The sequence below is a fragment of the Lates calcarifer genome, linkage group LG7_1, assembly GCF_001640805.2.
Source record: "Lates calcarifer isolate ASB-BC8 linkage group LG7_1, TLL_Latcal_v3, whole genome shotgun sequence".
Taxonomy (NCBI): domain Eukaryota; kingdom Metazoa; phylum Chordata; class Actinopteri; family Centropomidae; genus Lates; species Lates calcarifer.
Window position 1 is genome coordinate 2,893,142 of NC_066839.1, and position 16,052 is coordinate 2,909,193.

Here is a 16,052-nt window from a genome sequence, read left to right on the forward strand (position 1 = left end):
TCCACCACTGAGGGTGGTGTTATGGCTTAAAATCACTTCTCCTTCCCATTCTCTGCTCCAGTCAGCCTCATTCCCAACATCACTGTGTGTTTCTTGTAAAAACAGGACATCAATGTGTTTCATTTTAGCCATTTCAAACACTACTGCTCTCTTCCGTGATTCTCTGGCACCATTAACATTCAGACTGCCTACTTTAAAAACATCCATAATGATGAAGATGCTAAGAACAAGACTAAAAACAATCAAAGAAATAAATAGGAATAAAATCTGTTCTTTCATCATCATTAAGAGACGAGTTGTTTTCTGACTTTAATGATCAGTTTTTTCAGTCTGAATATTTCTTGGTCTGTCAGCTCTGACTCAGCTCTGTGTTTGATGATATATCTGGCTGACTTATAGAAACCCTGCATGTCAGGGAAGTACTGCTCTAACATAAGATTCCTCATTCCTTTGGTCTGCTGCAGAAAGGACTTGAGTGCATTTGCAGGATAGACCTGAGCAGCAGCCTGCTGAGTGTGAGACAGGTCACTGCTGTCAGACACACAGCCTTCAGTGTCACTGCTGTCAGACAGAGCTGCTCTGTTCTCTGCAGCACTCGCTTTACCTGCCAGACGTCCGGCTTTACCCCCGACCTCCACGCTCACCATATTTCTCCTCTTACTGCGCTGTTTAAGAGGAGCAGACTTCCCCCCAGCCTCACAGGCCTCCATCTCCTCAGCCTCAGCCACTGTGTTCTCCTCACACAGCTCACCTGTTACTGTACCTGCCTCACATGACTCACCTGTCACCTCACCTACCTCTCCTTTCTTACCTGCTTCACCCTGGTCACCAGCGACCTCAACTCCTTCACACAGCTCATCTGTTACTTTACTAACCTCACCCAACTCACCTACATCCTCACTTGCCTCTTCCACCTCACCTGGTTCACCCACCTCCCCAAGTTCACCTGCCCTTTGGTTTTCCATGCCTACTTCACCAGGAACCTTACCTGCCTCTCTCCCTACACCTGTTTCACCCACATCCTTCACCAAATCACCAGCCACTTCATCTGAAGTATCACCTCTCACCCCAGCCTTACCTGTCACCTCACCTTTACCAGTCACCTCACCCGTTTCACCTCCCACCTCCTCCTCACCACTCACCTCAGTGCTCTTTTCAACCTGGCTCTGCATCTCTGTAGCCTGTTGTTTCTCTGCAGCTCCTGCATCTTTCCCTCGCACCGCGGCAGCGGGCACCGCAGCCGCACGCCTCGCCGCCGGAACGGGTCGGCCAACGGCAACGGCAGCGGCAGCGGCCACCGCCCGCCCCGCCGCCGGAGCGGAAGGTCCAGCGGCAGCAGCGGCGCCAGCCGCGTTCGGGGGGACAGGGGGGGAAGCGCGGTTAGGACAGGCCTTGATTAAATGTCCCTCTTCACCACATCCAAAGCATTTTACAGAGGATGATGTTGCAAACAAAATGTAATCAAAGTCGTCCACACGGACTCGGAAGCGGTAATCAAACTCTTCATTCTTGTTGTTAAGCAGCATGAAGAGCTGCCTGCGGTGAGACACCACGTGTCTCAGCAGGGGAGACTTACAGCCCGATAGCACTTTCCTTATCGGGGACACCACCTTCCCATGTCTCGATAGTTCTTTGATCAGGAACTCATCACTTATAAAAGGTGGCACGTTTGACAAAGTGATTTTTGTGGCCGGCTGTGTCAGCGGGATCACCGGCTCAAACATCCCATTCACCGTGATGCCTGTCTCCACCAACCTGTTCACCTGTTCTACCTTCTCCAGGAACAGAACCACCGCACTGTTCATACGGGCAGCGGACTTCACAGAGCCGTGCCCAATTATTTCCCCCACAGCCAGTGCTACCTCCTCCACACTGCACGGAGAGCCAGCTCCGGTTTTAATACCGTGCTTCCGCGTCAGCCTGGAGAAGGCGCTGCTGGACGCCATGCTCAGCTCCTCAGAGCGAGGCTGACAAACAAAGGACAAACAAACAAACACTAAACTAACGAAGAGAAACCAACAAAAACGAAATTAAACTAGAACACCTACATTCATAAACACGCACCACCGAAAATAATACAGAAAAAAGAAACAGAAAGAGAGAAAATACTCAATTTCATCCAACTCCTCCGCTCACACTCCAAAACACACTCACTCAGAGAGAGAGAGAGAGAGAGAGAGAGAGAGCGAGAGAGAGAGAGAGAGAGAGAGAGGAAGAGAGGAAGAGAGAGAGAGAGAGAGAGAGAGAGAGAGGTGGTAGAAAAAGGTACATAAAATAGTTGAGTCTCTACCTGTTGGTTTTATTGAAGCATCACTGGTTGTAGTTGCTGTCGTGGTCACACCTGGTTTTACACTGTTTCTTATTGTTGCTGTTGTTGTGTCGTCACCTGGACAAATAAACAAAACCAAGCTTTTTAGAAAACAGCTCATGTTCACCATCTAACAGAGAAGGGGGGATATTGTCCAGTTACTGCTGCTGAGAAGAAGAGAACAAAGACTTTGATCTGATATCAGAATATGGCTGTTATCTTCTGATTAATGTGAGAATGATACAACACAAGTTTAATGTGTCTCATCTTCAAATGCAAACAACATAACTGGCTGCTCATAAATGAAAGATAGTAAATAAAATACATTAACACTACTAATAAAGTTTGTTTTGTCATGAAGCATCGAGCTGCTCTGTCTCTTTTCTTTACATGTTCTCATTCTAAACTGTCAGCCTCTAAAACAGAGCATCTTACAGAGAGAACTGACTGTAAAACTGCTGTTGATCACAAAGAAAAGAAAAATGTTCCTGCATTTAGAACTGAAGTTTAACCACTTTAACACTGAATCAGGAAAACTATATTAAGATTCAAGAGCACACTGTGTATCTGTGACAGTGACGTGTTTCACACCCTGAAAATAAAAAGGACTGAGGAGGCTGAAGGAGTGAAGATCGTTTCCTCTAAATTATTTATAACTGTTTTATTTTCATGACAAACAACCAAACAGTGAGAAGGTTTACTACTAGAAGAGAATGAGAGGGAGAGAGAGATCGGACAAAAGATACATACAATAGTTGAGTCTCTACCTGTTGGTTTTGTTGAAGCGTCACTGGTTGGAGATGTTGTTGTTGTTGTTGTTGTTGTTGAGTCGTCACCTGGACAAATAAATAAACCCACAAAAACTGATTGTTTAGAAAACAGCTCATGTTCTTCATCTTCAGTTAATAAATGATCATCAGCTCATAATGTTCTTACCTGACTTCTCAGGTGAGGACTGAAGGCTGAAGGTAAACTGTTGCCCGTTGTAACCATCAGTCACTTCACAAGAAAAAAGCTTAGACGTTGATTTGTAAATGTAATGAGAAGTCAGAAAGGTCACAGAGGCTCTGCAGGAAGACGATGATGTCCTCAACCCTTTGTCATCTGTAGCCACATCTTTACCCTCATACAGCCACTTCACTGTGTGTCTACAGTGGTCATATGTCCACACAGAGCAGTATAATGTCACCTGATCAATGTCAACACGATCAGTCACTGGTGAAGATGGAGATATTGTGAGAGAAAGACAACAAGAGTAAAATGAACTTCATCACTGTAATCAGAATTATTGTAATGTTTCAGTATTTTGTTCTAACAAGACAGTTTGAGCTGAAAACATTATGATGGAAATACTCACTGGTAACAACAGACAGAACAACATGAACATCTGGATCTTGTTGTCGTCCTGATCTGTAAAACTGTCTGCAGATGTAACGACCAACATCCTCATCTGTGACCTTCTTTATAACCAGAGAACAGTTCTCTGTGAGACTCAGTCTGTCTGATTTAGATTTGGCTGCTCTGTGAATCTTCCCATGGTCAAACAGAGGTACTGATGATCTGCTTCCTGAACCACTGAAGATCCAGGTAGTTCTGTCACATTGATCCTGATCATCTCTCACATTTTCACAGGACAAAGTGGCTTCATCTTCATCTCTGACAGTGATGGAGGAATATTGTCCAGTAGCTGTTGCTGAGAAGACGAGATAAAAGACAATGATCTGATGTTAGAATATGATTGTTCTGTTCTAGTTCATGTGAGAAGGATTTGACATCAAGTAGAAGTTTGTTAATGTGTCTCATCTTCAAACACAAACAGCACACTGGACTGATCGGAAATGAACGATCATCCATCAGAAGCCACTGATAACAGGCTCCCTCCAGTGGCAGACGACTGGAAAAGTACTCGTCTGATACTTTCATTAATATTTCTGTAACGCATTGATGTAGAAACTAACTTTAAAAACTGCCCTGCTCCGCTCTGTTCTGCCTTTACAACAAGCCGTCGTTTGTGATTAGAATCCTTCCAGGGTCTTTGTAATCCATCATGGAACCTGGTGCCATTGTTCAGCATTTCCGGAACAAAGCAGTGGATAACTCCGTGTTCTGCGTCCTCATTAATGCATTGTTCATTATCAGAACAACTGTTACCGTGTTCTGATTAAAGACATTCATGGCAGCCATATTGACTGTGTAAACCAATCATAAGCTGTGTTGTTGAACCGTGAGAAAACAGTTGAAAAAAAATTATAGCTTTTGGTTCCGTTTTATTTTTCCTTTTGGGTTTATGGTGTTCAAACTATTTAAAATGTCTTGTTACACTATAGAGACACACATATTCAAATAGCCCAGGTTGTGCTGAAGAAAATTCTATCAGTTACTTGCTTATATCTTGCAGTATTGGATTGATACAGTTGTTTAAATAGAAAGTGGTCTGAGGCCCAACTACACTGACAAAAGTGGCCTGGAGCCCAAAGATCAGTCTTGCAATGATCCTGTCATTTCTATATGTCCATGTGTCCTTACCTGTGAACTGAAGCAGCAGGATCATTAATAAAGACATTTGAATCCATCTGAATTCAGCCATGGTGCTGCTCTGTCTCTCTCCTTTCTCTGTCCATCCTAACTGTCAGAGTCTCTAAAATGGTTCATCTTATACAGACCAACATCACATACTTCCTGTGATCAGTATGATGTCATGTGGTCATGATTATTTTTGCTCTGGTTTTTGAGTTAGAGTCATGAGCAGAAGGGTGGCACAGTGGTGCAGTGGTTAGCTCTGTCACCTCACAACAACATGGAGCTTTTCTGTGTGGAGTTTGCATGTTCTCCCTGTGCCTGTGTGCCCTTCTTCTCACAGTCCAAAGACATGCAGCTTAGGTTCACTGGGACTGGATCCAGCCTCCTGTCATCACCCTCAAAGGCTAAGCAGCATAGCTAACATAGTGAAGAGGTCAGAGGTCACAGCAGTCTGACAAAGATCCTGTAAAACTGCAATGAGCATGTTGGATGGAGACCTGACTGTTAGACAATAGTTCATTATTAAGAGAAGGAATAAGTTTCTGCAGATAGAACAGGATCTGAGCTCATTTAATGCTGCAGAGAGAAAACTATATTAAGATTCAACAAGTGCAGACTGTGTCTCTGACAGTGACGTGTTTGACACCCTGAACAGAAAAAGGACTGAGGAGGCTAAAGGTGTGAAGACTGTTAGTTAGAAATGTTTGCATTAATGCAGCTCTTTTTTTAACACGTCTGTAGCAGCTGGGAAAGAACACAGATAAGATGACATGTTACTGACCTGAGACCTGTTGGTTCCTCATTGTGTCTCTGAAGTCATTTTTTCTGAGAGCTGAAGGGGAAGTGTTTTGATGAGAGTGTGGGTTGGACAGCAGCAGAGCTCTGGAGGTTTTACCCTCTAATGACGACCTGATAAACATCAGATAAACATGTGAGGCTCACAGAAACACACACTTGACTCTTCATTAGGACATAAGACAAAGAGACACTTATTGAACTCTGTTTTTGATGCTACATGCTCCCTGCAGAGACGACCTGGTCCTTTAAGCTGTTTGAAATGTATTTACATTTATTTTAGCTCAGAGTGTTTGGTGATGTTGATCCATTTCTCAGGTTCTGTGTGTTCTGACGTCATTTTGTCTGCATTTCTATCTGGATTCAGACACATCTTAGTGTGAACAGAGCTGTTCAACCAACACAGGGAAGGTTTACTACTAGAGGAGGATAAGAGGAGGGAGGTTATATATGTTGAGTCTTTTTGCGCCTCCTTGTGGTCATTTTGTGTTTTGAATAGAAATGTTGTCATGAGTGAAGTGTCACTTCCTCTTCAGTGACTTTGGATGAAGTTGCTTCTTGTCCCTCTTGTGTCTTGTTGCTTTCATGCAGACAGACCTTACATTCTTCCTTTGCTCATACAAACAGAAACTCCACACTTTCCTCTCACTTATCTGTTTCATTTGACTCTCAAAAGTAACTCAGCCAGGACGAGTGTTGTTCCACTTCCTCTTTGCTTTAATGACTTTCAGAGCAGAACATAAAGAAAGCTTATTTACATTTCAAGCAGCCATGTGGTGTTGGGTTATTACTTATGCTTTTCACATTGTCCTGCTAGTGAACCTACTACTCCCCCTGCTGGACAACAAGGCAACTTACAGCAATAAATCCTGAAAATGATCATTAAAATAATTGAAATAAAAAACGGAGTTAAACATTAATTAAAGAAAAAATTAGAAGTAACACAGCAATATCAATTTAGCTAAATTTAAAGTAACATTATGTAACTATCTGACTTTAGCATTCATTTTGATGGTACACTGACTTCTAATAGGGAGAATGGAGCCTCTGTCATTCCAACTCTGTGGCTTGAACACCTGTTGTTGCTCTATTTAACTTTGGTGAGCAGGTACGATCTCCCTCTAACTGAGTGATAGTCAGCAGCTTAAACTGCTCTGGTCCTGGGGCCCCTGACCTCTGTGACCTCTGTGACCTCTGGACCTCTGTTCACACAAAAACTGAGCTCAAAGCGAGTGTTAAATTCTCCTCCCTGTTTGGTGAATTTAAAACCTGATCTGGACACAGATGAGAAAAGTTTGAACAGCTGATGCAGGAAAAGACACATGAGATGAAATCAAGACTTGAATATTGTTGTCCAAGTCAGACGAAACTCTAAATAATAACTCTCTAAAAATGATCTTTGACTGTTTCTGTTCTTTCAAAGCTTCAGTTCCTCAGGTAAACTGCACTGATGCAGCTGAAATGGACTCATTTCTTCATGTTGTGCTGATCAGTGGAGTCTGACAGAGGCAGAAGATTCAGTCCAACTCCATCAGAAGATCTGATGTTTTCATAAGTCACTCTACCATCATCTTCATCATCACACACCTGTGAAGAACAACACAACACAATCAAAGCCAGACTCTGACACACTGACAACTTTCCAGTCCCAGTCCCACCTCTGTGATCTTTAGGTGTCCACTGTCCCAAACTGAGCATAAGTTCATCAGAGAGAACTTGACAGTGTAAAGATACCTGTTACATTACATTACATTTATTCTGCAGGTGAGTTTGTCTAAAGAAACTTAGAAGAACTGTATTCAAACTCAAAAAGAACACAATGTTAAAAACTCACTGTTTTCATCCGTCTGTGTTTTTTTCCCTGAAAAGACAAAAAAACAGTCGACTTCAGCTTCAACAGTGAAAATCCAGCTTCATCAAAACTTCCTGTTTCTAAGTTTCATCTGTGAATGTTCTCACCTTCAGTTCTTGACCATATGTTGACTGCCACAACTATTGTTATGAGTGCTGCTAAACCCACAGACACAATGATGAACCTCCACCAGTCTGGAGAGAAAGAGGAGGGAAATGTTATGTATGTACTGGTGATGCATACATCACTTATTCCTGAATGGGCTGATATAAACACATGATGTGCAGCATTTGCACTTTACACTTGAATAACTGATAATTCTTTGATGTGTGAACGTAATGAGATGTTGTAAAGCTCTCATTGGCTGAGCAGATGATGATGTCATCATGTCTTTGTTAGCTTTGTCCACATCTTTACCCTCATACAGCCACTACACTGTGTAACTACACTCTCCATATGCTGACACAGAGCAGTTTAATGTCACCTGATCATCATCCTTATGTTCAGTCACTGGTGAAGGTGGAGACTGAATAAGAGAATATCTCCACCCACAGCCGAGAGAGAGAGAGAGAGAGAGAGAGAGAGAGAGAGAGAGAGAGAGAGAGAGAGAGAGAGAGAGAGGGAGAGAGAGGGAGAGAGAGAGAGAGATAAGAGAGAGAGAGAGAGAGAGAGAGAGAGAGATAAGAGAGAGAGAGAGAGAGAGAGAGAGAGAGGTGGTAGAAAAAGATACATAAAATAGTTGAGTCTCTACCTTTTGTCGAAGCATCACTGGTTGGAGATGGAGATGCTGATGTTGTTGTTGTTGTTGTTGTTGTTGTTGTTGAGTCGTCACCTGGACAAATGAACAAACCACAAAAAATGATTGTTTAGAAAACAGCTCATGTTCTTCTTCTTCAGTTAATAAATGATCATCAGCTCATAATGTTCTTACCTGACTTCTCAGGTGAGGACTGAAGGCTGAAGGTAAACTGTTGCCCGTTGTAACCATCAGTCACTTCACAAGAAAAGAGCTTAGACGTTGATTTGTAAATGTAATGAGAAGTCAGAAAGGTCACAGAGGCTCTGCAGAAAGACGATGATGTCCTCACGTCTCTGTGATCTGTAGCCACATCTTTACCCTCATACAGCCACTTCACTGTGTGTATACAGTGGTCATATGTCCACACAGAGCAGTATAATGTCACCTGATCTCTGTCCTCATGTTCAGTCACTGGTGAAGATGGAGATATTGTGAGAGAAAGACAACAAGAGTAAAATGAACTTCATCACTGTAATCAGAATTATTGTAATGTTTCAGTATTTTGTTCTAACAAGACAGTTTGAGCTGAAAACATTATGATGGAAATACTCACTGGTAACAACAGACAGTTCAACCAGAGCATCTGGATCTTGTTGTTGTCCTGATCTGTCAAACTGTCTGCAGATGTAACGACCAACATCCTTAACTGTGACCTTCTTTATAACCAGAGAACAGTTCTCTGTGACACTCAGTCTGTCTGATTTAGATTTGGCTGCTTCATGAATCTTCCCATGTTCAAACAGAGTTACTGTTCTGCTTCCTGAACCAATAAAGATCCAGTCAGTTCTGTCACATTGATCCTGATCATCTATCACATTTTCACAGGACAAAGTGGCTTCATCTTCATCTCTGACAGTGAAGATGGAGGAATATTGTCCAGTAGCTGTTGCTGAGAAGACGAGATAAAAGACAATGATCTGATGTTAGAATATGATTGTTCTGTTCTAGTTCATGTGAGAAGGATTTGACATCAAGTAGAAGTTTGTTAATGTGTCTCATCTTCAAACACAAACAGCACACTGGACTGATCGGAAATGAACGATCATCCATCAGAAGCCACTGATAACAGGCTCCCTCCAGTGGCAGACGACTGGAAAAGTACTCGTCTGATACTTTCATTAATATTTCTGTAACGCATTGATGTAGAAACTAACTTTAAAAACTGCCCTGCTCCGCTCTGTTCTGCCTTTACAACAAGCCGTCGTTTGTGATTAGAATCCTTCCAGGGTCTTTGTAATCCATCATGGAACCTGGTGCCATTGTTCAGCATTTCCGGAACAAAGCAGTGGATAACTCCGTGTTCTGCGTCCTCATTAATGCATTGTTCATTATCAGAACAACTGTTACCGTGTTCTGATTAAAGACATTCATGGCAGCCATATTGACTGTGTAAACCAATCATAAGCTGTGTTGTTGAACCGTGAGAAAACAGTTGAAAAAAAATTATAGCTTTTGGTTCCGTTTTATTTTTCCTTTTGGGTTTATGGTGTTCAAACTATTTAAAACGTCTTGTTACATTATAGAGACACACATATTCAAATAGCCCAGGTTGTGCTGAAGAAAATTCTATCAGTTACTTGCTTATATCTTGCAGTATTGGATTGATACAGTTGTTTAAATAGAAAGTGGTCTGAGGCCCAACTACACTGACAAAAGTGGCCTGGAGCCCAAAGATCAGTCTTGCAATGATCCTGTCATTTCTATATGTCCATGTGTCCTTACCTGTGAACTGAAGCAGCAGGATCATTAATAAAGACATTTGAATCCATCTGAATTCAGCCATGGTGCTGCTCTGTCTCTCTCCTTTCTCTGTCCATCCTAACTGTCAGAGTCTCTAAAATGGTTCATCTTATACAGACCAACATCACATACTTCCTGTGATCAGTATTCTGTCATGTGGTCATGATTATTTTTGCTCTGGTTTTTGAGTTAGAGTCATGAGCAGAAGGGCGGCACAGTGGTGCAGTGGTTAGCTCTGTCACCTCACAACAACATGGAGCTTTTCTGTGTGGAGTTTGCATGTTCTCCCTGTGCCTGTGTGCCCTTCTTCTCACAGTCCAAAGACATGCAGCTTAGGTTCACTGGGACTGGATCCAGCCTCCTGTCATCACCCTCAAAGGCTAAGCAGTATAGCTAACATAGTGAAGAGGTCAGAGGTCACAGCAGTCTGACAAAGATCCTGTAAAACTGCAATGAGCATGTTAGATGGAGACCTGACTGTTAGACAATAGTTCATTATTAAGAGAAGGAATAAGTTTCTGCAGATAGAACAGGATCGGAGCTCATTTAATGCTGCAGAGAGAAAACTATATTAAGATTCAACAAGTGCAGACTGTGTCTCTGACAGTGACGTGTTTGACACCCTGAACAGAAAAAGGACTGAGGAGGCTAAAGGTGTGAAGACTGTTAGTTAGAAATGTTTGCATTAATGCAGCTCTTTTTTTAATATGTCTGTGAGGGTTCTCAGTCATCCCGGTCATCGTAGTCTTAAGTGCTAAGGTTGAAGGCAACTGGACTTCTTTTTTGGTTTGAAGACATTTCACCTGTCGTTCAAAAGGCTTCTTCAGTTCTGAAAACTGGTTGGGGAGTCCCAGGTATTTAACCTCCAGGGTTGGTTATGGGCATCGTTGACCCGCCCAGTCGTTATGCGAGTTGTTAGGGTCACATGAGCCCAGGTGTGACTCCTGCTTTCTTCCATCCTGGAGGAAGTTTCCAACTTTGTGGAGAGGGCCCAGCAGGCTCAACACACAAAAGGCAAGGAGCAACAAACCCGCAAATTCCTACGCCTTCAAACCAGGACCTATGCTACGTCAAGACCTCTGGGATCATCCAAACCTCCACAGAATGTTGCTGCTTCTGGAGACAACCAGAACAAGTGGGTTAAAAATCCGGATAGGGACCTCACCACAACAGAAAGGGAAGTCGTAGCCAAAGGACTCAACTTTGCCGTATCTCCACAACAACTGCTCACAGTGGATCTCATTACAGCTACAGAATCAGCCATAAAAACCAACAATCACAATTACACAATCAGAGGCAGAACAGATTAAGGTATCCGCAGCCCTATCCAGTGCCAAGATACCTCTTTCCAATGTCACCACCCAGGAAAGAAAGGCCATCACTACCCTGAGTTTCTACACTACTCAGTGACAGTAACACCTATGAGGTCCTCAAACGAGACCCCACGGCTGGCTACAAGAAGTAAGTCATAGACATGTTTACAGAGACTGGAGGGGGATAAAGTTATTGACCACCGAGCATATTATCGCCTCTACCCTGGTGATAATACTCCCTGCATTTATGGACTCCTGAAGATACACAAAGTGGGAGCCCCACTCAGCCCCATTGTAAGTAGCATCAACTTGGTCACCTACAATATTACCAAACACCTTGGCGCCATTTTAGCTCCGCTGGCGGGGAACACCGTGCATCATGTCAAGAACTCCATGGATTTCACCAACAAGGTCCGGAGGCTCAAACTGGCTCCAGACAAAACCATGGTGTCCTTTGATGTCATATCTACAACTGCATACCCACAGCCGAGGCTGTGGAGACTGTTAGGAAGCGTCTACAGCAGGACAACTGCCTCCACCACAGGACCAACCTCATGTCAGACCAGATCTGTACCCTACTTGACCATTGCCTCACAACTACCTATTTTAAATACAATGACAGACAGAAGCATGGATGTGCCATGGGTTCCCCAATGTCACCCATCGTGGCCAACCTCTACATGGAAGAGGTCAAGGAGAAAGCACTTATCACTTTCAGAGGAGCAACACCTAGCCACTGGTTCTGGTATGTGGATAACACCTGGGTCAAAATCAAAACCCAAGAAGTAGAAACTTTCACTGAACATATCAACGCAGTGGACATACACATCAAGTTCACCAGGGGAGGACACCAAAGGCCGTAGGTTATCTTTTTTGGACGGTGCAATGCTCATCGAGAATGATGAGCCTCAACATCAAAGTCTACTGAAAACCCCCACACACGGACCAATACCTATTCTTTGATTCCCACCATCCCCTGGCACACAAAGTTGGTGTGATCAGAACTCTACATCATCAGGCACAGAACATTCCCCCCAAAGCAGTTGGAAAGGAAAAAGAACACAGACCCCTCAAAACAGCACTTAAGACACGTGGATACCCTAACTGGGCTTTCATCAAATCAACAAAAAAACATCAGGAAGAGCCATGGGCAGCAACTGGTGAACAAGACAAAATACAGAACAACATTGTCAAACCATATGTGGCAGGACTGTCTGAGAAATTCAAAAGAATTTTCTCCAAACATAACATCCTGGTGCATTTCAGACCTGGCAACAACCTTAAGCAGATACTGGTTCATTCCAAAGACAATACTCCCAAGCACAAGCTGAGTAATCTTGTGTACACTGTTCAATGCAGGGAGAAATACTAGACCTGTACATAGGTGAAACAAAACAACCACTCCATAAACACATGGCACAACACAGAAGAGTCAGCTCATCAGGACAAGACTCAGCGCTTCATTTACACCTGAAGGAGAAGGGACACTCTTTTGAGGACGACAGTGTCCACATTTTGGATAGAGAACGTCCTGGAACGTCCATCTCAAAACAGAGGTGGTGGCTTACAACACCATCTTTCAGCCACTTACAATGCAGTCCTGAGATCCTTGTCCAGGAGGTTCAACCCCCATGCACACCCTGACGTCATGTGAGTCGTTAGGGTCCCATAACCATAACCCATAACCATGCCTGGATGTTAAATACCTGGGACTCCCCAACCAGTTTTCAGAACTGAAGAAAACTTTCGGATGAGAGGTAAAATGTCATCAAACCAAAAAAGAAGTCCAGTTGCCTTCAACCTTAGCACAAGATGTTTTAAATCAGGGTTTAAAAAACTCATCCTGACCAATGCTGCTGTTCTGATTATTTCAACAGTCTCTAAATAAATGAGAACAAATGATGTCATCTTGAAATAGGCAGATTATTTTTAAAAGATACATTGACACTGTCAGCCTCTAAAACAGAGCATCTTACAGAGAGAACTGACTGTAAAACTGCTGTTGATCACAAAGAAAAGAAAAATGTTCCTGCATTTAGAACTGAAGTTTAACCACTTTAACACTGAATCAGGAAAACTATATTAAGATTCAAGAGCACACTGTGTATCTGTGACAGTGACGTGTTTCACACCCTGAAAATAAAAAGGACTGAGGAGGCTGAAGGAGTGAAGATCGCTTCCTCTAAATTATTTATAACTGTTTTATTTTCATGACAAACAACCAAACAGTGAGAAGGTTTACTACTAGAAGAGAATGAGAGGGAGAGAGAGATCGGAGAAAAGATACATACAATAGTTGAGTCTCTACCTGTTGGTTTTGTTGAAGCGTCACTGGTTGGAGATGCTGTTGTTGTTGTTGTTGTTGCTGCTGTTGTTGCTGTTGTTGTTGTTGTTGTTGTTGTTGTTGTTGTTGTTGAGTCGTCACCTGGACAAATAAATAAACCCACAAAAAATGATTGTTTAGAAAACAGCTCATGTTCTTCTTCTTCAGTTAATAAATGATCATCAGCTCATAATGTTCTTACCTGACTTCTCAGGTGAGGACTGAAGGCTGAAGGTAAACTGTTGCCTGTTGTAACCATCAGTCACTTCACAAGAAAAGAGCTTAGACGTTGATTTGTAAATGTAATGAGAAGTCAGAAAGTTCACGTAGGCTCTGCAGAAAGACGATGATGTCCTCAACCCTTTGTCATCTGTAGCCACATCTTTACCCTCATACAGCCACTTCACTGTGTGTCTACAGTGGTCATGTGTCCTCACAGAGCAGTATAATGTCACCTGATCTCTGTCCTCATGTTCAGTCACTGGTGAAGATGGAGATATTGTGAGAGAAAGACAACAAGAGTAAAATGAACTTCATCACTGTAATCAGAATTATTGTAATGTTTCAGTATTTTGTTCTAACAAGACAGTTTGAGCTGAAAACATTATGATGGAAATACTCACTGGTAACAACAGACAGATGAACCACAACAGCTGGACCTTGTTGTCCTGATCTGTCAAACTGTCTGCAGCTGAAATAACCAACATCTTCATCTGTGACCTTCTTTATAACCAGAGAACAGTTCTCTGTGAGACTCAGTCTGTCTGATTTAAATTTGGCTGCTTCATGAATCTTCCCATGGTCAAACAGAGTTACTGTTCTGCTTCTTGAACCACTGAAGATCCAGGTAGTTCTGTCACATTGATCCTGATCATCTCTCACATTTTCACAGGACAAAGTGATTTCATCTTCATCTCTGACAGTGATGGAGGAATATTGTCCAGTAGCTGTTGCTGAGAAGACGAGATAAAAGACAATGATCTGATGTTAGAATATGATTGTTCTGTTCTAGTTCATGTGAGAAGGATTTGACATCAAGTAGAAGTTTGTTAATGTGTCTCATCTTCAAACACAAACAGCACACTGGACTGATCGGAAATGAACGATCATTTATCAGAAGCCACTGATAATATTAATAAAGATAAGTCTTGCAATGATCCTGTCATTTCTATATGTCCATGTGTCCTTACCTGTGAGCTGAAGCAGCAGGATCATTAATAAAGACATTTGAATCCATCTGAATTCAGCCATGGTGCTGCTCTGTCTCTCTCCTTTCTCTGTCCATCCTAACTGTCAGAGTCTCTAAAATGGTTCATCTTATACAGACCAACATCACATACTTCCTGTGATCAGTATGATGTCATGTGGTCATGATTATTTTTGCTCTGGTTTTTGAGTTAGAGTCATGAGCAGAAGGGCGGCACAGTGGTGCAGTGGTTAGCTCTGTCACCTCACAACAACATGGAGCTTTTCTGTGTGGAGTTTGCATGTTCTCCCTGTGCCTGTGTGCCCTTCTTCTCACAGTCCAAAGACATGCAGCTTAGGTTCACTGGGACTGGATCCAGCCTCCTGTCATCACCCTCAAAGGCTAAGCAGCATAGCTAACATAGTGAAGAGGTCAGAGGTCACAGCAGTCTGACAAAGATCCTGTAAAACTGCAATGAGCATGTTGGATGGAGACCTGACTGTTAGACAATAGTTCATTATTAAGAGAAGGAATAAGTTTCTGCAGATAGAACAGGATCTGAGCTCATTTAATGCTGCAGAGAGAAAACTATATTAAGATTCAACAAGTGCAGACTGTGTCTCTGACAGTGACGTGTTTGACACCCTGAACAGAAAAAGGACTGAGGAGGCTAAAGGTGTGAAGACTGTTAGTTAGAAATGTTTGCATTAATGCAGCTCTTTTTTTAATATGTCTGTGAGGGTTCTCAGTCATCCCGGTCATCGTAGTCTTAAGTGCTAAGGTTGAAGGCAACTGGACTTCTTTTTTGGTTTGAAGACATTTCACCTGTCATTCAAAAGGCTTCTTCAGTTCTGAAAACTGGTTGGGGAGTCCCAGGTATTTAACCTCCAGGGTTGGTTATGGGCATCGTTGACCCGCCCAGTCGTTATGCGAGTTGTTAGGGTCACATGAGCCCAGGTGTGACTCCTGCCTTCTTCCATCCTGGAGGAAGTTTCCAACTTTGTGGAGAGGGCCCAGCAGGCTCAAGACACAAAAGGCCTGGACTCCTGAAGATACACAAAGTGGGAGCCCCACTCAGCCCCATTGTAAGTAGCATCAACTTGGTCACCTACAATATTGCCAAACACCTTGGCGCCATTTTAGCTCCGCTGGCGGGGAACACCGTGCATCATGTCAAGAACTCCATGGATTTCACCAACAAGGTCCGGAGGCTCAA

The 16,052-nt window shown here is 42.9% G+C and overlaps 2 protein-coding genes across 9 annotated transcripts in view; both read right to left on the reverse strand.

Annotated features, from left to right (window-relative positions):
• Positions 1–16,052, reverse strand: part of LOC108887506 (uncharacterized) — a 40,356-nt gene that overhangs the window by 17,558 nt on the left and 6,746 nt on the right. For 3 of the 8 annotated variants that reach the window (XM_051071676.1, XM_051071673.1, XM_051071672.1), the window contains exons 1-3: positions 4,835–5,008; positions 3,666–4,001; positions 3,245–3,523 (exon numbers count right to left, since the gene is read on the reverse strand). In XM_051071676.1, coding sequence (XP_050927633.1) covers positions 3,245–3,523; positions 3,666–4,001; positions 4,835–4,895 — 676 coding nt within the window. In that variant the 5' untranslated portion in view covers positions 4,896–5,008. Of the gene's footprint in view, positions 1–2,290; positions 2,387–3,075; positions 3,145–3,244; positions 3,524–3,665; positions 4,002–4,834; positions 5,009–8,406; positions 8,686–8,827; positions 9,164–9,996; positions 10,164–16,052 lie in introns of those variants that run through there. The other 5 variants (XM_051071668.1, XM_051071670.1, XM_051071675.1 and 2 more) reach the window with 5 other exon arrangements.
• The window catches only part of LOC108887455 (uncharacterized), a 50,273-nt gene continuing 40,916 nt past the window's right edge, over positions 6,696–16,052 (reverse strand). The window contains exon 9 of the mRNA XM_051071679.1: positions 6,696–7,210. Coding sequence (XP_050927636.1) covers positions 7,091–7,210 — 120 coding nt within the window. The 3' untranslated portion in view covers positions 6,696–7,090. The remainder of the gene's footprint in view (positions 7,211–16,052) is intronic.